The sequence below is a fragment of the Telopea speciosissima genome, chromosome 4 (genome assembly GCF_018873765.1).
Source record: "Telopea speciosissima isolate NSW1024214 ecotype Mountain lineage chromosome 4, Tspe_v1, whole genome shotgun sequence".
Classification (NCBI taxonomy): domain Eukaryota; kingdom Viridiplantae; phylum Streptophyta; class Magnoliopsida; order Proteales; family Proteaceae; genus Telopea; species Telopea speciosissima.
The window spans coordinates 18,285,957-18,308,298 of record NC_057919.1 but is presented as its reverse complement, the minus strand read 5'-3'; the positions used below and the strand labels follow the sequence as shown (position 1 = coordinate 18,308,298).

General features: G+C 37.7%; 1 protein-coding gene across 1 annotated transcript; it reads right to left on the bottom strand.

Annotated features, from left to right (window-relative positions):
• Positions 1-1,170: 1,170 nt before the first annotated feature.
• Positions 1,171-4,509, bottom strand: LOC122658667 (B3 domain-containing protein At3g19184). Its single transcript, XM_043853712.1, has 6 exons — positions 4,347-4,509; positions 4,111-4,215; positions 3,872-3,906; positions 3,587-3,755; positions 2,619-2,825; positions 1,171-1,314 (listed from the first exon to the last, which is right to left on the bottom strand). The coding sequence occupies exons 1-6, from the start codon at positions 4,470-4,472 to the stop codon at positions 1,252-1,254; spliced, it is 705 nt and encodes a 234-aa protein (XP_043709647.1). The 5' UTR covers positions 4,473-4,509; the 3' UTR covers positions 1,171-1,251.
• Positions 4,510-22,342: the final 17,833 nt, after the last annotated feature.

Here is a 22,342-nt window from a genome sequence, read left to right as displayed (position 1 = left end):
CCAGTCGTGCATTAAAACTGTCCCTACATCTACAATAAGGGGGATTTGGGTCCTCTGTAGAGCGACAGGGAGTGTAGCGCACATCCAACGGCCCTGCTTAGGTGTTGTGCTACGTGCCCAAGCACTGTGGGCCGTTGGATATGCGCTACACTCCCTGTCGCACTACAGAGGAGCTTAACGCCCTTATATGTATACCTGAAAATAGAGAATTCTGCCCCAATATATGATTCAATATCATTATTGATGGTAAGGGGGAGGAGGGGCACCTGCATTATATATATATTGTCAATTTAACTATTTGGATACCTAATCTGGACTATTCACTTTGAAAACATCTAAGTAATGCCTATCCATTTATCTGAGATAGTAAGCCAGGATTTGAACTGCATATGTTTAACTAAGTAGGATACAAAGTTGAAGATTTCACAAATCACAATGGTCAATTTAGGAACAGAAAAAAGAAGACCAAGTTTTAATAAGGGAAAGCTTCAGCAGTGAGTTTTCAAGATCCATAAGGAAGTTTGAAGCCTAAAAGGAGAATCAAGTCAATAAAGAGGAATAAAAAAAGGATTTGAATACAAATTAGGAGAGAAGTTCCATATCAAGAGTATTAAGACAGAATAAGTTTCACTAGCATACCTTGAGATTGAAGAGGTAGTCTTACAAGGTTGACGAGAAAACGAGGGTAGTGGCAGCAACAATATCAGTTCACTTTGTGGTTTAGTTCTTCATTTGTTTTCCATCTCTGTCAATTCACTTTTTTTAATCTCTTCAAACTTTCTCACATATCTTTGTTTTAAGGCTACATTTGGCACAACTTTTCTCTTACAAAAGTGAATTTGTCGATTATTATTTGTTTGGTGGAGATGTAATAAAAAGAGGTGTTATAAGTACTTTATTTCAAATTTCATGAGGATTATTAACACAACATTAGAAGTTTAGGTTTGTTGTTCTTTATTTCTTTTCTGTTTAAATTTTTTTTCTATGCATTATTAGAGGAAGGCATTATATGCAACTTGGATTTTAATTGCAGTTGGCCTTAGTAGTACATGTAGCCTAAACCATGATTTAGGAATTTTCTTTATTATTTTTTCCTTAGAAAACAAAATAGAAAACAGAGACTTAATTGCACTAGCTAGCACCTTTTACAGATTTTATTCTTTATATTTTTGCTACATTATCAAGTGATTTGTAGAGGATGCAAAAGCAGACAAGAAAGTTACCTACATCAACTTTGATTTGCAGAACTATCTAATTTGTAGAATTTGGACTCTGATCAACTTTGTCTGAACCATAAACCCTTATAATGTATACCTGAAAATAGAGAAAAAGAAAAAAAAAATGGCCTATGAAGTTAGCATGCAATGTTCTAATTATAGGCTAGAAATAATTTTTCGAAAACAACTTAAAAAGAAAAGATACATCATAAAACAAATATATGGAACTACAAAAATGACTAATTTCTCTAGCTTCTCTTAAAAAGTTTTCTCATACAACCGAAGCAGGGAAATCACTTTATCTTCTAATAATAAAGACCCATATATCACATAGGTTTCATTAACCATTTTTTTTTTGGGGGGGGGGGGGGGGAGAGAGTGGTTTACACAGTTTCATGTTCCTGCATTAGAAAATTACTGCATAAAGAAATTCAAAAAAATATTTGAATATATATAAACATTCACAACCGACTATGATTTTATATTTTGCTTTTTTATTTTAGACAAAAAATAGATTTTGATAGATGTAATTAGGAAAACAAAAGAATTGTATCTATATCTATATAAATGTAAAAAGTTGTGCTAGCTTGACAATCATCATCAGCAGATAAGTGGCCAAAAGTCCAATCAACTACATCCCACATTGAATAGTTTACATCCCATATTAGCAGTGTAAAACATGCCTAAAACTCAGCATTCTCATTAGATGGTTAGAAAATTGGACCGTCAGGCTAGCAAATTCAAAAAATATTGCACCCAATGTTTGCTAATAACTATTAAAACATAGATTTTATGTTTTAAATTCTAATATAAACGATGGAAAGGTATACTATTTCATGAAAGGCAACATAGAAGCAAGTGAAATTCTCATTCAATGCATCACCTTAAACTTTGTAGGCTTGACTATCTGAAAAACTAGAGCATATTGCACCCAATGTTTGCTAATAACTATTAAAACATAGATTTTATGTTTTAAATTCTAATATAAACAATGAAAAGGTTTAGTATTTCATGAAAGGCAACATAGAAGCAAGTGAAATTCTCATTCAATGCATCACCTTAAACTTTGTAGGCTTGACTATCTGAAAAACTAGAGCATATTGCACCCAATGTGAACTATTAAAACATAGATTTTATGTTTTAAATTCTAATATAAACGATGGAAAGGTATACTATTTCATGAAAGGCAACATAGAAGCAAGTGAAATTCTCATTCAATGCATCATCTTAAACTTTGTAGGCTTGACTATCTAAAAAACTAGAGCATATTGCACCCAATGTTTGCTAATAACTATTAAAACATAGATTTTATGTTTTAAATTCTAATATAAACGATGGAAAGGCATACTATTTCATGAAAGGCAACATAGAAGCAAGTGAAATTCTCATTCAATGCATCACCTTAAACTTTGTAGGCTTGACTAGCTGAAAAACTAGAGCATCTCCATCAACTAAATCATGTGCTATAGCAAACCCTCTCCATCCCGCACTTAGCCCAGTCTTTTGGGCAAGAAATAATGTTTCACATTCCTCTCCATTTTCATCTTCCAAAATGAGATTTTCCTTATGTTTTGGAAGATAAGATCTGCAGAAATGGGTTGAAAGACCCTGTAGACAAAAAATGTAAATAATAATTATGATCAGGCATACGAAGGTAGCCTCTTTATGCATGATTAGGGTGTGAATATATTGAAGAGTTAAAATATCATATGGGGAGTTTTTTCTGTTTCTATAGTTGAATCTTAAAAGAAAATTCAGGTTAGACGCAGGGGGGGAAAAAACAGAGTCAGAAAATCTCAGGAAAAGTAGAAGAAAGGAAGAGAAGAAATAAACTGAAATAGTCTCTACTTCTCTGTAGTTTCTAGCTGCTTGTTTTCAGACATGCAGTCTGATTCTTTACCATGGTTTTTGCATGTGATTTGCACACATCGAGTCATACACTTAGATCCATCTTAGGGTGTGATATACTTAAGGGTTAAAACATCAATTGCATACACCAGGCCATACACTCGGACCCATCTTAGTCAAGAAAACAAGACAGATAAAAGCAAAACACAACTTAATATAAGAAAAACATGAAACTAATGCCAACAGGGAGTATAGGTAAAATAATTTTAAGAGCCTTATCGAGGATAGACATAGGTACACACTGGAAAATTCAGGAAATGTATGAAAGGAGTACAAACATTTTAGATTCATGCAAAGACTGTTTTAATGCCATAATCTACTGAAGCTAATGAGATTCGTGATGCTGTCTTGTTGGCAAATGGTTTACACGTTTTGATAACAAACAATCAGAACTCAACATAGAAAATCTTCTATTATAAAAATTTGACTATATATGTAATACACAAAATGAATGCACGTACCAGCCAAAACCCACCAGTCACATGTGACTGGAGCATTGGCTTGACAAAGCTTGGAATATTAGGGTCTAGACTTGACTGCAATTCTTCAGCTTTCTGTGCGGCATATTCCCTAGCCTCATCTGAAGCATATACTCGGTTCGCCAAATCCCTGCGCTTGTAGTTGAAGATTCTAACAAGAAGCAGAAGCAGCAGCAGCACAAGATAACAAATAAACAAAAAGTTGTGGAGAAATATACATTGGAAGCTGAAAGAGGGAAAGATAGAAACATGAAAGAAAGTATGAACCTTCTAGCCGGCCTCTCAAAAAAATCATTAGTTACCTGGCAAAGAATCATTTCCGATGAGGGAGTAAGCAAATAAATCAGACCAAGCAGAAGTGCAAAAACCCAGTTGAAATCAAAACCTAAAACGAAAACCAGCGACGAAGTTGAATGGATCATTTCTACCCTAGGGACCCTTGATGATGGCTAAGAAGAAATTAATTTAGGAACGTGAAAGAAAGGAGAAAATGACTCAAAACTTACTTCCTTGTAGACTGGCGCAGGCTTATTTGCGACACGGCCGGACCTTCTAACGAAAGCCAAATCAACTGGAAGGCGAACCATCCTTGGCGTTCCAGGCTTCTTCATCTGCCGATGGAATTAGACGGAAACATCAGAGTTAGGGAGAGAAACTTCTGGATAATAACGCGGAAAGGGGAGAGGCAGAAAAGAAATGTATGAAATGGGAAGAAAGGGGGAAGTAGAAGAAGAGTTAGTACAGGGGAGGGCTTGGGACTGGCGTTCTTGAGGGTCTGAGCGAGTTTAGTGAGGTTGAGGTCTTCCATCCTTTTCTTATTCTCTTCCAATCTCTTCCGCCGCATCTCCTCGTATGTTGACTTTGCCATCTCTGAGACTCTTGTCTAATCCAAGCTCCCAACAGACCAAAACTTCTTAGTTCTTACGCTGATGAGGATTCAGAGTTCACACACAGTCACACAGAGAGATCTAAAGAGAGAGAGAGGGAGAGAGCCGGAGAGGGAATGTGTGTTTATATTTGATAACTGGGAAGCGCGAACGATGTGAGAAACAAATCGACCGTTGGATTCTCTTCTGTTGATAAGACGTTTGACCGCTTTGTTTTAAATTCAAATGTCGTTTCGAAAAGTGATTGTGAGTTGTTTCACATATCACGATTAAAATTATTTACTTTTCTTTCCACACTCTCACCTGAAATCCGTACAAGTGCCATATCTACATACCTTTTTCTCTCCTTTTAGTCTTTTTTTTTTCCCTTAAAAAGTAGCAGAAAAGGCCATTTTAATGGCGGAAAATGTGCTGTGCTCCTTTGTGTCGTTTAAACATGTAACAACAGTCACGAGGGCACAAGAGCAGTCCCGAGGACAATATTGCCCTCAGGCATCTTTTGTTGGATTAACATTTAACACATACTTTTGTTTCCCTTATGGATCAAGTTTCCTTCCAACCATAGAGGATATAGTTCACCCACCATCCTAGGATTCGCAAACCCTCCTAGAGTTTTGTATGTTACAAAATACCCTCCAAAGACCCTTTCCCGCCCTCCTAACCTGCGGTGAATGGGATCACATTCATCACAGGTGAAGGGAAACTTGATCCTTAATTTATTGGCATTAGGGAGGTAAGGCAAAAGATGTTTCTATTCTCAGCAGAACATCCCTTTTGTCCCCAGTTGGCAAAATACATGTCTCATGACCATTGTTCAACATTCAATTATAATACATATAAAAAAATAAAAATAAAACGAATTAAAAAACTTGGAATATGAGATCGGATTAAATCTATCAATTCGGATCGAAATTGGCCATGACAGATCTAATCCTGATTCTAGACATGCTGGAAATCTTGGAATGGCTGATTCTATGGTTTTTTAGAACCAAATTGTGTGTTTCAACATGAGGGGCTGGTTTTAGGGTTTTTGCGCCACCATCATGAGAGATTGTTTAACTTTGGATGTTATTTAAGCCTTTCATTCCTAAGGTTATGTTTGGATCTCGAGAAAAAGAAAAGAAAAGAAAAAAACATAATTAAATAAAAATCATGATAATGCAATGATTGATTTATGTGTCTCTCTTCTCAAATTCTTTTTTTTTTTTTTTGAATTTTTTCTTTTCTTTTCTTGGCATCCAAACATAGCCTAACTGAAAAGACCACCCCCATGAGTGGTAATACTTCATCCAAAGAGGTGGATCTAATCCGAATTGTTGGTATGGAATCTTTATCGCCTCGTTTCCATATGCTTGTAAACCCATTCCCCTAAGCTTCTACAATTCTGGTTCCACATGAGGGAAGGATTCCATTCCAACATTTTCAGTTGAATCCACATCCTTATCTCCTAGAAACTGAAACCCATTACCAGATATGCACTTCGTCCTCTTCAGATGGTAAATACTTGTATACTAGACATGTTGTAACTACCTCCTGAGATGTCGTGTTCATAAAAAATCCCTTTCATGTATTATTCAATCTAGCAAACCCAACCCTGCAAATTTACAGCCATTGACAACCATGATCCAATATTAAGGCTGCGATTGAAAAAAATTCTTTGGATTTGCAGGGAAGTTTAAAATCAATGAAGAGTTCAAATCCATAGGTTTGTGAAAATCAATTATCTGAATGCATTATAAATCCATACTACTTTATTAAATCCTAATATTTTCAAATTCATTTTGCATGATTTTTCATGAATTTTATTTTTGTTATTAATATAAATCATGAGATTGCTATCCAACAATGATTTCTTAGTAACATAAGAGAGCCATAGAAGTATTATTGTTAACAACCCAATAAGGTTGATAAAGAGTGTTTGTTTTTAACACTCTGATTAAGGTTGTACTCCTATGTCCCCTGAAAGGTTTCTTGGAAGTCTAATAATAAACTCTGAACTATATCCTTAGACTCTCTCTCTCTCTCTCTCTCTCTCTCTCTCTCTAATGACTTGAACTCTAAAAACAAACCCCACTGTAGAGGGGAAAAAATCAAGATAAACATTTTGGGTGTAAATATAATAGCAATGGAATTAAAAACCATTATAACTAATCAAATATTTGAGTTGTATTCAACTTTGTGGAATCTAATGTCAAAGAATCAATCAGGGGTGGTGTTTACAAGGTTGTGAGGACACCAGCTCGTGTTTCTCCAAAGTGAAAATTTTAATGAGCCAATGCTAGACTAACAAACAAATCTAGGAATGACAATAGTAGCGAATACTGAATTTAAATTTAGATTGATGTGCTTTTCTCTTTCAAAAACAATGCTTTCTCACCCTCCTATAGCAGCAACCCCAATCACAGCAGATGTCCTCTTTCTCTCTGTAAATTACAGTATTCTTAATAGAGAAAATAGATGTAGTGGCAGAGGGTATAAGGAGTCAATGAGTATCTTTACTGCTCTGTGTCTCAATAATCCAACAAGTACAGAATTGAGGATCTATAGTATTTTGCCTCAAAACAACAAAAATACAACTCAGTTCTGAGAACTTATAAGCAGATGCTATTTGGACTGAGAGACTGTCTGAACTGCATATGTGTTGTTTCTATGTCAGTGCAAGTAAATTAGTTATAAACACCATAGAAGCATTACTTGCACGCTTTATTTTGGGGTGAGCACCACTAGATCGCATTGGCAGATAATCTGTAAGCCTTGTCTTGAAGGTGTTCTAAATATGAGATCCTGCATGAAGAGCCGAGGATGGAAGCAGGTTGAAAAAAATTTAATGTAAGCAATGGTGGTCCTATGGTGCTTCTCTATAGTTTCCTAAGAACAACATTATATTATGCAAGATCATCATAAAAGCATTTGGCAGAACACCTAGAGTGGGTTTACCTTGCCATAGGTCCAATGAATCTCCTGCGGTGGCCTTATGTTGGTGAAGTGTTTCCAACTGGTTCTGAACTTACTTCAATCCTTTATTTCTATTCCAATCTTCTGTGGCAAACCAACTTGGATTTCTAAAGGGTCATTACAGGACATTTCCTGACACTAAAATAGCCTTTTCTGCTACTTAGGACTTATGAGAGAGAGAGAGAGAGAGAGAACAATCCAGTAATTCATTTAGTCATTCTCCAAAATTTACAATCTTCATTGACATTGTAGCCTGTATTCCTCTTAAACGTATATTTTATCATTTACATGATGACACTGTAGATATAGATAGATTCACCAGAAGTTACATATCTGATCAACATATATTCCGCAAAAACATACATCTAGAATCATACCCACCAAAAAATTACTCTGTGCTAGACTCCTTGACTTCATATAACTATGTCAGCTAACTACACGTCAGGCTACTCAAAAAGGAAGAAACTGCATATGGGACTATTCACAAAGAAGATCACCAAGGTGCCTGAACCTCTGACTGAAACTTCATCTCATATCTCTCAGCTTTCAACTTCAGATTCTCAAACTCTTTGTCATAACTTGCACGAGCCTCTTTTAATTCCATAAGTTTCACTTCAAGCTTTCTTATCTCCTCTTCCAAACAAGCCCTTTTGAACATAGCTTTATTGTACATCTTTGTGTCCATTGCCTCTTCTGAGTCAAAGGTGAGGAGGCTCACAAGCTTGTGCAGTCGAGTACGTAAAAAGCCAACATTCATTCCCAGTTGCTCAAAGGCATTCAAGCTTTTGTCCCAAGACGCAAGGTCATTCTCAGAGGTAGTAAGTTTGCAAGCTCGCATGGCATCAGCCACATTGACAATCTCAGAAATTATTCCACTGATCAACTTACAGTTGATGCCTTCGAGAAGATGATCATGAAGGAAAGCCTTCTGACTGCAGCAAAGCTCATAGTACTTCACTCGAACATGTTTAGGAAGCTGAGAGTCGATAATCAAACCATTCACAATAATGGTAAAATTCTCAAAAAATTTCACATCTTGAAATTCCACAGCTGCTGCTGCCAATCTGATACCATCCAAAACATCTGAGCCAACTTCTTCAGAGTCATTTTCGGACTGTTCTCCAGCTGGTGACCCAGGGTTAGAAACTGATTCTGGAGGGGAGGCCTTTTGATTGTTCTCTTGAAGAACAGATAAAGGGTCAAAGAATTAAACAAAGATCATTAGAACAACTCAACTTAGACTTGTCCCAAAATACTGCGGTCAGCAAATTCCAAAATATCAAGAGAGGCCAGCTGAGTTACCTGCAACAATTTGCATTGGATTTGTGTCCAAATTAAGTAGTCCAAGTGCTCCATCAACTTCAGCCAAATTGTTTGCCCTTATAATGTAGACCTATATAAAAAACATCATTATTATTATCATTAGAATTCCTAGCCAGGTTGGAAGTTGGATTGGAACAATAAGTACAGTGTAATAAGTTTGAAAACTAGAATTAGCAGCATCATGTTACAAATGCAATAGAAGAGGGGGGAGTAAAAGTTCTCCCCTTCTGCAGTCCCATATTCAACACAACATTAGAAATTCAACATGATTTACTGTTGGAACAATACAAGAGAACTGATCTGTAATGTAAGAAAAGTGAAAGGTGATTCGTAAACCCGCATGATGCCACTGGTGGAAAAGGACATATTTCAGCATTTCAAGGAAATATATTGAGAAAACACCACTTCTAAAAATCTATAGAAGACTGGCTGTGCCAATGAACCCTACAAGCTTTAGGTCACAGTCAAATTAAGAATCTAATATGACTCATCGTACCCATAAAAAAACTCAAGCCTTAGTATCAATTACATGGTCAAGCTAAACTAATCCAATTTCTACTGTTTCATGAAAAGGCTGCAAAAATATAACTATTCAGGCCAACCCATCACCTTGAATTTGGTAGCCTTGATCAGTTGAAATACAACTGCATCTCCCTCAACCAAATTGTGTTCTATAGAGAACCCCCTCCATCCAGCACTGAGTCCTGTCTTTTCAGCAAGGTACTTTGTTTCAGACTCTTTCCCACTGTCATCTACTAAGGTAATGTAGCAATCTTTTTTTGGTAGATTCAACTTGCAGAATCCAATAGGAAGTCCCTATAACAGAAACAAATGCTACCAAATTATACAAGCAAGATTCATCCCTATTTGTTGAATTTTTGTATTACAGAAGGAATTTTGAGCTCACCAGCCAAAAACCTTGAGTAACATGAGACCGAAGCATAAGTTTCACTAAACTAGGCATTCTGGGTTCTAAGTTCGATTGAACCTCCTTAGCTCGCTTCAGTACACACGAGTAAGCTTCGTGAGATGCATAAACCTGATTGTTTGTAGCCCTCTTTCGCTTACAGCTTCAAATAAATTACAGGAGGCAGGATTATTACATTCATGTATAATAATGATTCAACTGACAACAGTCAAATATTACATCCTGAAAAAAAGATTAACAGTGATTCAGAAACACTCACTGGCTTCTAATACTCTCTGTTTGATCCGCAACTACCTGTTCAAAATATCAAATATATGGACATCCAATTAGAACTTTGTAGTTCTTGAAGGAATAACTAAAACTGCATTTAAGTATAAAATGGTGCAATGCATTATGAGGGATGAGCCTATGGATGGTAGGACTGAAGTCAGTCGTAGTTCTACACACACATAAAGAAGAAGAAGAAGAAGTAGCAAAGAATGGTAGTTGCAGCTGCAACTGAAGCTTCGGGAGGGTAAAATTGTTTGATAGAAGAAAAACAATTTCCAGCTTTACGAGAGTGAGACTAATATATGGGTAAAAAGGTTAGAACCATGGACTACAGAGTAAGTTCAAGACATGTGAAGTGTAAGAAAAAGGAGACAAAGAGAAAGGGCTTTCTGGACTGACCTGCAACTGATCAAGAGAAGAAAGTGGAGCTGGAGGAGCAGAATATCTTTTCCTGACCCGAAACAGCTTTGGCTTTCTCCCACTCTGTTTCTTTTGTGTATAAGAATACTAAATAAAACAGGGAAGAACAAAACACATGAAATTGTAAAGCAGAGTCAATAAGTAAACTAGGGGAAAGAAAAACACAAACAGCTGCAGAAGATAAAGAAAGAGAACGGAAGGGTGGGTTTGGTACTTGAGAGAACTGGGACAGAGTTAGTTGATCTTCCATGCTATTCTGACTTTCATAAAGAACCAGAGGTTCAGGCTTCTTTTTAATCTCATCCTCCACCGCCATTTCCGTTACACTCAAAGCAACTTTCTCTGTATCTACTCTCCTCTCCTGCTTGTTCTCAAATCTCAACCCCCTGCAATACTTCAAATATAAAACAAGCAAATGAAAAGATCTACTGAGTTAGTCTGATATGACTGAAGGACTGAAGCATCAAAACCCGTTAATCAAAAACTTAAAAAGAGTGAAACAATGGCAAGGAAAAGTCCAGAACAGAACGGAACAGAGCTTCTCTGAACTGTCCCCAATATAATTTTAGAGCAAGAGAACATAGGCGCTCACTCACACAGAGCAGAGAGCAACCAACGTCTCTCTAGGAATTTGAATTGTTGCCCGTTCTGTGACTGGGTTTTCATCATTTTGATTTGCATTTCAAAATTTGTGGGTGATACGTCATCATTGAGCGTTGGGAAGTGCACATACAGAGATGTTTTTTTACAAGAAATTATATAATATTTAACCTTAAACCCTCTAATTCCTAGGATCACTGCAACCCACCGGTGATGGTTTCTTAGCGGTTTTTCACTGAAGGGTCACTACTCACTACCCCTTGTCGGCTGGTCTAGTAGCTGTTAGTCCTGAAACTGACGCCATTTCACGGTTATGCAAGTACTCAGGTTTGCGGGTGCTAACCTGGAGTGTCAAATAACCCAAAGAAGATAGGTACAGTCGTACATGGACTCATAGTTTTGGCTTCTTCTTCTTGCTCGTCCTTCGTTTTGGAGAAGTGAAATTTGCAGTTCTGTTCAGGTTCATTGTTTTAATACCCGGAATCGGGGTTTGAATCAGTCAGAGCCGATTCTAATTGGAACCGGCCTGAATCAGTCAGCTCCAATCAAGTCTATACTAATCAGGAATCGGTCCGATTCAAATTAAAATACAAAGAAAATAATTAGGAATCGACGGATCGATCTGGATTGGTCGATCTGATTCTAATATTAATGTTTAAAAATTGATAGAAATCGGAATCGATGATCGATTGATTCATCATCGATCCAATTACCGATCCTTGAAACCATGTTTCTGTTTTACCTATGTGCTTAGCAGCTTAATTGTAAGGATTTTAATTGTAGTGAAATTAGGGCTGCAACAGGGTCGGGTTGAGCCGGGTTTTATAGAACCCTAACCCAACCGTAAGTCCCCTTAGCTGGGCCTAGGCCCGACCCGACCCTGACTCAGGGCCAGAAAAATTCAACACTGACCCGCCCTCAAGGTCGGGCCGGGCTGACCCTGTTTGGCCCTGATCATGGGGAGGAAGAAAGAAATGCATGGGTTGGAGTGGGCCGGGAAGAACATTATCAATTTTACATAAAATAATAATATAATAAAATATATTATGACACTTATTATCTTCATATATAATATATTATATAAAAAAATGTGGGTGAAATTTAAAGTTTATAATGTATAAATTATATAAATATATATTTTATAGTATAACTTAAATCAGGGTCGGGCCAGGCCGGGCCAAGCTTAGCTTGAGGCCTCAACCCTAACCCGACCCGACCCTAACTCAGGGTCAGAAATTTCTAGTCCTGACCTGCCCTTAGGGCCAAATATCTCAGCCCAGGCCCTGATCGGGCTCAGGGCGGGCCAGGGCGGGTTCGGGCCGATAGGGCCAAACTTGCACCTCTAAGTGAAATCATTTACCAAAAAAAAATACAATTGTTATATGACCATGGAGGCCGTTTTCCTTCACCCACGATCCCTTGATGGAGGAGTTGGGATGGTGAGCACTGAGCAGAAAATATCAGGGATATTATCGACTTTGTATGTATTGAGGACAAAGCATGTATGGTTCTTTGTACAATTATATCTATTTGGATTCCCTAATGCTCCTTTTGTTTGATATGTAGAGAAGGGGAAAACTTGTGAGGGTGGCTTTCATGTGTTGTGGGTTGGGTTGGCAAGTAGGGTTGTAAACGGATCGGATTCGGCTCGAATAGTGCTATATCCGCATCCGTATCTGATTAGCTATCGGACAGATTCGGATAATGCTAAACGGAGACGGACACGGATACGGATCGGATATTTTATTCGTTTACATGTAAATATAGCTTTTTAGATAGCTATAGCCTATCCATTTCTGCATCCGTTTAGCTTTCGGATGGATTCGGATAATGCTAAATGGATACGGACACGGATACGAAAATGGATTTTAACTATTTATTTACATCCCTATTGGCAAGAAAATGAAATAATGGAATAAGTTATTTTTTTAGTGGAATGCGAAATGGTGGGAGAAAGAGGAAATGAGAGGAAGAAAGAGATAGACACAAAGTGAATTTTTTCTTGAATTGTGCTAAAGTTTTACCAATTGAATAGACACAAAAGTGAATTTATGAACTTTGAAAGTGATTAATTATTCAAAAAAAAAAAAAAAACTTTGAAAGTGACGGGGCGAAAAAAAGAGATAAAGTGGTGGGAGAGAGAGAAAATGGAAAAAATAGAAAGATAGACATAAAGTGAATTTTTCTTGAATTGTGCTAAAGTTTTACCACTTGAATACACACAAAAGTGAATTTATGAACTTTGAAAGTGATTAATTATTCAAAAAAAAAACTTTGAAAGTGACGGGTGAAAAAAGATAAAGTGGTGAGAGAGAGAAATTGGAAAAAAAGAGATAGACATAAAGTGAATTTTTCATAAATAGTAAACTTACCAATTGAGTAGTAGACACAAAGTAAACCTTGAAAGTGATTGGGGTGGGAAAAGAAATCTTTTCACTTTTCCCTGTCACAATTCCTAGTGCCTCTAATAGGGGTAGATCTCACCTGGGCAGTGTGTTCGATCAGAGGGTGGAATAGAGATAGACATAGTGAATTTTTCATAAATAGTGCTAAAGTCTTACCAATTGAGAGTAGACAAAAGTAAACCTGAAAGTGATTGGGGTGGGAAAAGAAATCTTTTCACTTGCGGTTCCGTCCGACAATTCCCAGTGCTCTAATAAAGGGGTAGATCCCACCTGGGCAATGTGTTCGATCAGAGGGTGGAATGGTCATTTCAGCCCCCCTATGAGAGGAACCACACAGCTGTATCAATCAACGAACCTTAGGGGATAAAGGTCCTGGAAAAAACGGGATGTCATATCACCGATAAGAATAAATACATTTATCTTTAAGTTTACCACCCCCACCTAACTTATGAGACTAATTGAGTGAATACAAAAATGAACTTTGAAAGTGAGTGGGGTGAAAAAAAGTGGGGTGCCATATCCCTAGACAAGAATAAATGCATTTAATAAGTTTATCTTGGAAGTTTCCCACCTCATCTAACCACTGTATTACGAAAAATTATCTGCTCCATTTCTTGCTCGGTCCACTTCCCCAAGTCCCTCTAATAAGGGGGGGTGGACCCCACCTAGGAAAGGGGATAGGGTGATCATTTTCGTCCCCTATTAGAGAAACTTGGGAAAATGGACTAAAAAGGAAACATAGTAGATAACAATCCTTTACTCATAGAGGGGGATAGAAATGACCACCTCATCCCTGCCTGAACACACTGCTCAAGTGGGATCCACCCCCTCTATTAGATTAACTTGGGGAAATAGAACGGACAAAAAATGGAACAGATAAAAGTACCCTCTCATCCTCTTCACTCATTTGACCACTCCCCTCCTCTCCCTTCTTATTCATTATTTTCGTGCTCCATGATTTGTTGCAGTTTAACATTTCACACATTTCATGGCCTTTTGAAGTATTTGATATTTTATTTTTTTATTAACTATTATAAAATGTATTAAGGTATCTGTAAGTTGTAAAGCCATACTGTGGTCTCAGTAGCTATAGGATGGCTCCTAGAGCTTTACTAGACAAGGGTAATACGGTAGTTTTATTTTTTCTTTTTGGTAAAGAAGTAATACGGTAGTTGACAGCACTTTACATTATGTGCTTTTTTAATTGAAGTTTTTTTTTTTATAAACAAAAAAATCATGTATCATGGATTTTAATTAAAGTCTCATGGCGTTTTCCAATTAAGTGGTTAGAGAACATATATTTGTACCCAAAAAAAAAAAAAAACATATATTCTTTCAGGAAAAAGATCCCTGCTAGACAGTGTGCGCTCAATTGCTCAAACACAGGACCACATTAAATGACCACCCAACCCCTTTAAAATGAAAAAATCCCACCTCTATTAATGGGACTTAACTCCTCTCAGGTTTCTGCCCGATCAGGTTCGTAGGTTCTTCTCATAGGGGACTGGAAATGACGACCTCACCCCTTGCCCGAACACACTACCCGGGTGGGGTGAGGCCATCATTTCCGCCCTCCCTATGAGAGGAATCTATGAACCTGACCGGGACAGGAAACCTGAGAGGAGAAAAATTCCTATTAATGTCCCAACATGTGCTCTCATTGGCCCCCCCGCCCCCCTCCCCCGCGCTTTTGTTAAGGGGCCACACAAGTACACAACTTTGCAGCAATCTTTTGCTTTTTTTTTTAATGGAAATCATCAGCACCACCCCTGAGATGTACCAATATATTAATGCAACCACACTAAGGCACTAAGCATGCAAATATCAATCTTAACCCAGATTCTAACGGGATTAACTAACTAACTGTTAAATTACCCTCTACACTTTGCACACAAAAAAAAAGTTACCCTCTACGCTAAAACATAAAACACCCAACTTACAATCACTCCCCCGTATTTTTATGTGCTCCATTTTCTGCACGCTCCATTTCCCCAAGTTCCTCTAATAGAGGGGGTAGACCCCACCTAGGCAATGTGTTCGGGCAGGGGTAGGGTGATCATTTTCGCCCCCTCTATTAGAAGAACTTGAGGGAATAAAGCAATAAAGGTTCCCCCCTACACCAAAAAAAAAAAAAAACACTTCAATAAGCATAATGAGGGAGTAACTAAAAGTGAGTGGCAGGTATCTACACATTAACTACTATTGTTAAGGGGTAACTAGGCTTGTTCCTAAATTCAACGGATATATCATCGAATCGTTATCCCCTCTAATTTGCTGTCCACTCTAATTCCTCCAATTCCTCACATAGGGGGCAGAAATGACCATCCTACCCCACCTTGGGTAGTGTGTTCGGGCAGGGAGTAGGGTGGTCATTTCCGTCCCCCATGAGAGGAATTGGAGCTGGCAGTGAATTGGAGGTGATAATTATTCATATATCAACCATACGTAGTTATGTATTAAATTTCACACCATTATAACTTCTCCATATGTTTTTATACTCTATGAAAATTATGTACAAAATGAGATTATTTGAGTAACAAGAAAGAGTAAAAGATAGAGGTGAAGGCCCCATATATGGTGGGATATAGAGTTGGGATGAACGCCAAATTTGATTTGCAGCATGTTAACTGTTAAGGGGATTTCTACCAAAAAAAAAAACCCAGTTAAGGGGATTTACTATTTATCCAGTGGTTAAAATTAAAAAAATATCTCTTATTCATATATCAAAAAATAGAAGAGGTATGTAAAAATGTTAAATTAACTGGAATCAAAAGGAAGAGGACAGAAAGATGGCCTGAGTTGAACGAGATCGTTCTGTCCTTGAGACATATTTGTACCCTTCTATTCCTCGCAAAGGGTTGCAGAAACCCGCCTCCCAAGATAAATTAGGCCGACTGACATTCTTTTTGCAAGGTTGAGAACAAGATAATCACTTGATGCTATCAGAGAATTGTATTTGTTCTGGACTGAGAGATTTCGTGGCCCATTTATAGGCCCTACAAGGCCTGTTCGGATGGGTCACACCCATTGGCTCATATGGCTTGATCTGACAGGTCATGACTATTGGGTTAGGCTCTCATGGCTGTACGTGTGAGTTGCAACCATTGGGCTCAACGTTGAACTAAGGGTTGCACCCCCCTTTGATCAGCCATCGATCCAATGGTCGGATCCTAAACACCCTTTGATCAGACACCGTCGATCCTGAAAAGATTAAGGCGACATACTATGAATGATGCACACGTGCGAAGTGCGCCATCAAAGCGCCACATTGCGCCTCTTGCACGCGTTCGGATGGTCATCGTCCTCGCTCGCAAGTGTACCGTACAATCCTTTCCAAATATAACATATGATAATAGCTCACAATCATATATAAATCAAAGGAAACACTTATCCGTAACCGATGTGGGACTAAAATAGTAAAATCCCACATCTATTATTTAGAAAAATTCCAACAAAAAATCCCCACAATTATGTATAAGAACCATTTTCCTTACAAGTGAATGCTTGGTGATGCGCCAAAATGGCTGATGTCACATTGGTCAACTTAGAATTAGGACTTGTTGGTCCAAAAAATTTGAGAGGGTGAGATTTTCTTAAATATTTTGATGTAGACTAAAAAATCCTAAAACCTTTTGGATCATAAAAAGAGTTTTCTGTCTGAGAGCATGGCCTCCATTCTATTACGGGGCCAATTGAAGAGCACAAGATGAGATGTTTTTTTTTTTGGGTGGGAATATGGGTGAGATTTCTGCCTTTCAAGGGGGGTCATTTTGCTCCATCTGTGTCTAGGCATAGGTATATATTTATCTTGTTGTACCCCATAGAAAGGTTATTTGGCAAGTCCGATCATACCTCTTTATGCATTGGCATTATTTTCTTGTATTTCAATTTTCAATCATCCATATATTTGTGGATCTTTATCGTCTCCAATTATCTGCCCCTCCATTTCCTCCAATTCCTCTCATAGGGGGGTGGTGGAAATGATCACCCTAGTCCCTGCCCGAACACACTGCTCAAGTGGGGTCCACTCTCTCCTATTAGAGGAATTAGAGGAAAAGGAGGGGCAAATAATTGGAGACGATAATTTTCCTATATTCGTATTCATTCAAAGTGTTATTTTGCCATAGGCCAACTCCATTTGAGACTCAAAAGAAGTTGATACAGGTGGAACGTAGGATTTTATTGACTGAAAAATTCATTAACTAAATACAAGTTTGAATAAGCTTCTAGAGGTGGGTTCTATAAGCTAGTTTTTGACTTAGCCTAGTTAGAAAAAGGTGTGACCAACCATTTTCTTTTTGTCTTGAATCAGTACTGTAGCCAATCAAGAAGCCGTCCCTACTATAAACTTATCCTCTCAAGTGCGGGCACCACACTTAAGAATCCAACAAAAAAAATTGGACAGTGGCATCTTTTAATCTTTTCAAGGGCACTAGGCAATGCACCGCACTTAAGAAGATGAAAATCCCCTCCTCCCATGCTTCTTAGCTTCTTGGGCTGAAAATTGTAAAGATGCCAAACAAAATAATTTAATTGGATCCATCTTTTTTAAACCTCAAAAACAAATCACTCGCTTGGTATCAGTCTGAAATCTGAATAAGACATCCCTAGAACCGTGCCACGGAAAGAGAAAAACAACTCTTTTTTATTCTTTTGGTGCTAGGTTAGAAGGACCCCCACAAAGGAGTCAATAGGGCCAAGGGAGGCGCCACACTTCTTGGAAAGCAAATAAACAGCAACCGAAGCATGCATATAGAAGGGAAAGAGATGTGTGGAGCCATACCAACAGCCCAAGACTGGTGGCCATATTTATCTCTTATACAGACGATGGATGGAGTAATAAAATCCATTGGGGCCACCACCATGAAAAAGCATGAATTTAACACATTAACCATATGGTCATTATCACATATGTTTCCACTGCCACATGAGATTTCTTGTGTTCACCAGAAATCCACTTAATATATTACTCAATCTAGCAAATCAAATCAAACCCTAAAATTTTCAATCCATTCTGTTGCATATGCTATCTATGGTGTATGTGTATGTGAGAGAGAGAGAGAGAGTATTCCACTAGTCCACTGATTACTGGCTAACTGCAATATGAGAAAATGCAAAGGTCACCATGGAGCAGTGACCACTGCTTTAAAATGTCTCTCAGCCTTCAACTTTGAAGTCTCAATTTCTTTGTCATAGCTTGCAAGAGCCTCTTTTGATTCCATAAGCTTCAATTCAAGATTTCTTATCTCCTCTACAAATCTTTCTCTTTTGAACACAGCTTTATTGTACATCGCCATTGCTCGTTCTGACTCAAAGGTGAGGTTCACAGCCTGGTGCATTCGAGCACATAAAAAGCCAACATTCATGCCCAATTGCTCAAAGGCATTCAAGCTTTTGTCCCAAGATGTAATGTCATTCTGAAAGGAAGTAAGTTTGCAAGATCGAATAGCATCAGCCACATTGACCATTTCAGAAATTATTCCAGCAACCAACTTACAGTTGATGCCTTCGAGAAGACGATCATGAAGAAAAGCATTCCGACTGTAGCAGAGTTCATAGTACTTCACTCGAACATGTTCAGGAAGTTCAGAATCTTTAATCAAACCATTCACTATAATGGTGAAATCCTCAAAGCTTTCCACATCTTTAAATTCCATGATTTCTGTTTTCAATCTGATGCTTTCCAAATCTTTTGAGCCAACTACTTCACTGTCATTTTCAAACTGTTCTCCAGCTGGTGGTCCAGGGTTAGAAGTTGATCCTGGAGGGGTAGCATTCTGAAGATCATATAAAGAACGAGATTTTGAATGCTTTCCATCACTCTCATCTGCATTACAAATTTTTTTTTTATCAACAAGAATAAACTTTATCAAAAGAAATAGGAAGAGGATAAACTCCTCCTAGAAGCTAAAGAATTTCCAAGAAAAGGGGGTGGAGTTAGCCACCAAATACGAGAAAGCCCCGATTTCCTTTTGCCAAAACATTAGCATCTCCATTGAAAAGTCGATGAATAAACTGAAACACAACTACAGAAAAGAAAGCAAGTAAAGCAAAAATATCATCTATACTGACCATAGAAGCTCAACCCAGATAAGACACATTAGTATAGAGAACATGGACCACAGCTTGACAATCCGAAGAAATGACCCAAAAAATGCAGATTAAGACTCTTAGTTAAATGAATTTCATCTTGAATAGCATCTGCCTCCATGGCAGCAGCAGAGAATCACACACCAGTCATGCACTTGGCTGCTACAAAAGAATCAGAATTGGTTCTGATAATCACTCCCCTACTCCCTCTATGGAGCTGAGAATTCCTAGCTCCATCAGTATGCATGATAAAAATGCTCATCAGCCAGAAGAGGTTGTGAAGCAGAGGGAGATCCAGAGGATATGGGACCAAAGATCCACCCTGGAACAGATGCACACAAATGCCCTTCCTCAACAGAGATGGAAAAAACAGCCAATGTGCTAGGCAAATCAGTAAAAGTAAAATTTTTTTTGGAATGCAAGCAAAGAAAAAAAATTGAGAAAGAAACATAAACTCATCACTACTTTGTTTCATTATATTTTTCTTTTCTTTTCTTTTCTATATGTTTCTTGGCTTCCTAACATAGTTTAACAGGCCTAAACGAAGATCATTGCAACGACTGAATTCAATTGAGTAGGCAGCAAATTCTGAGATATCAAGAGGCTAACTGAGTTACCAGTACGAATTTCCTTGCAGGTGCAAAAGCTCCAGAAACTTCAGAATTAGTTAAATCATTTTCCCTTATAATGTACACCTACATTAAAAAAAAGCAAGCAGTATCAGAATTGAAATTTTCCCTAGCCGGAGTGAATTGGAGAAATAAGTACAAGATGCCGTAAACTCTTAAGCATAATGGTACAAATACATGTGGATGAGAGTCCCCCAGCCCAATATTTACATGACCAACATGAAAACTCAAAAAGACTTCCATTTTCTTGCTAAGATAGAAATCCTGTACAGGATCATCATATTGTAATCTAGAAAAATTTAAGAGGATAGATTTGCTAGGTAAGAAAGCTGAAAGGTGGTTCATAAATCCCACATTTCGGCTTTTCAAGGAGATAACATTGAGAGAACATCTCTTCCAGATATCTAGAGTAGAGTTGGCTGCCTTATAGTGAACTCTATAAGATTTAGGAAGTCAAACTAACTAAGAATCTAATATAAACATGAATGATCAAAACCATAAAAAACTAAAAGCCTTGCATCAACAAATAAGATCCAGCTAAAATAATCCAAAACATGTGTGTACTGCATAATATGATTGCTTTGGTCCAATACGTCACCTTGAATTTAGTAGCTTCAATAAGTTGGAACACCACTGAATCCCCTATAACCAATTTGTGTTGTTTAGAGAATTTCCCCCATCCACCACTCAGTGCTACATTTGTAGCGAGGAACTTTGTTTCGTACTCCTCACCACTTTCATCTACCAATGTAATCCAACAATCTTCTTTTGGTAAGTTCAACTTGTAGAAATCAAGAGGAATTCTCTGTCAACCAAATTAATGCTTCCAGTTACAAATTAAGCAAGAATGATTCAAGTTCATGGAATGTTTAAATATTCTACATACGAGTTTGTTTGGGGCTCACCAGAAAAAAACACCTACTGACATGGGCCTGATGCATAAATTTCACGAAAGTAGGCAATTCTGGTGCTAATTTCATTTGAAGTTTCTTAGCTTGCTTCATAGAACATGAGTTAGCTTCATCAATGATTATGTCCGTTTTTCGCTTACAGCTTCAAATAAATTACAGGCGTCAGGCTAATTACACTCATATAATAACTAATTCAGCATAAAAATAAAAAGGAAATTGAAACACTCACAGACCTTTTATTCCTCTCCACCTGAACAGGAAATACCTATTCAAAGTATAAAAATGTATAGGCATGAAATTAATAATTCTTCCAAAAAAAAACTTAAACATAGTAACGGGCAGTGCTTCAAATTAGCTTAGAAAGTTAAATGATGCAATACCTCATCAGCCTATGGATGGTTAGGGATGAAGTGGATCATAGGTTCACAACAACACACACACACACACACAAACAAACAAACAAAAGCTATGCAAAAAGATTGGTAGTTGGAGCTGAAAATGAGATTTGTAGAATGGCACCTAAGAATCACCTGCATATGTTCAGGAGAAGAACGTGGAGGTTGTGGAAGAGCAGAATGTCTTTTACATACCCCGAGCAGTGTTGGATTTCTCTCCTTCCTTTCACTCCGCTTCCACTTAAGAATGTGCTAAACAGAACAGGGAAGAAAGAACACTTGGAAACAGAGCATACATATACATTAAAAAAAATAAATAAAAAAAACGGTGAAGAAGAAGAATAAAGAAATGTGGAGAAAAGAGAGAAGGTACTGGAGGAGGGAGTTGTTGCCGAGTTGTAAAGAGCTGGTCTAGAGTCATTTGATCCTGATCCTGTTAGAATTTTAGTTCTAATAAAATTCTATATGGACATAATTAAATCTCTAAACCAGGCTAATTAGGGTTTTGGTCTAATAAAGTGAGGTCATTAAGTTATATTAGAAGTCTAATGTGGACTGGCTTAGTGTGGGCCAGATAGATTTCTATTGGGACTGTGATGAGTCAGACCCTATAGGGATTACTATATAAGGAGAGCTAGGTCCCCCCTCTACCCATCACAACTTATTATTCTCAATTACTATTGAGGAGTGCATTCTTGAAAGAGAGGGAGATATTCAGTGTTCGTCGTCCCTACGCATTCGGTATTCTCATCAGGCCAGTTACTTTGGGAATAGAGGGGAAGCACCTAGATCTTTGTTTTTTTGTTTTCCGCTGCAATCATCATCACTATGGATGCGAAACAAGGTCAGTGGTTCTATCCCTATTTTCTATTATTTATTTGATTGTGTTCTTGAATGCCCTATGGAGATCCTGGCTTTTGGGATT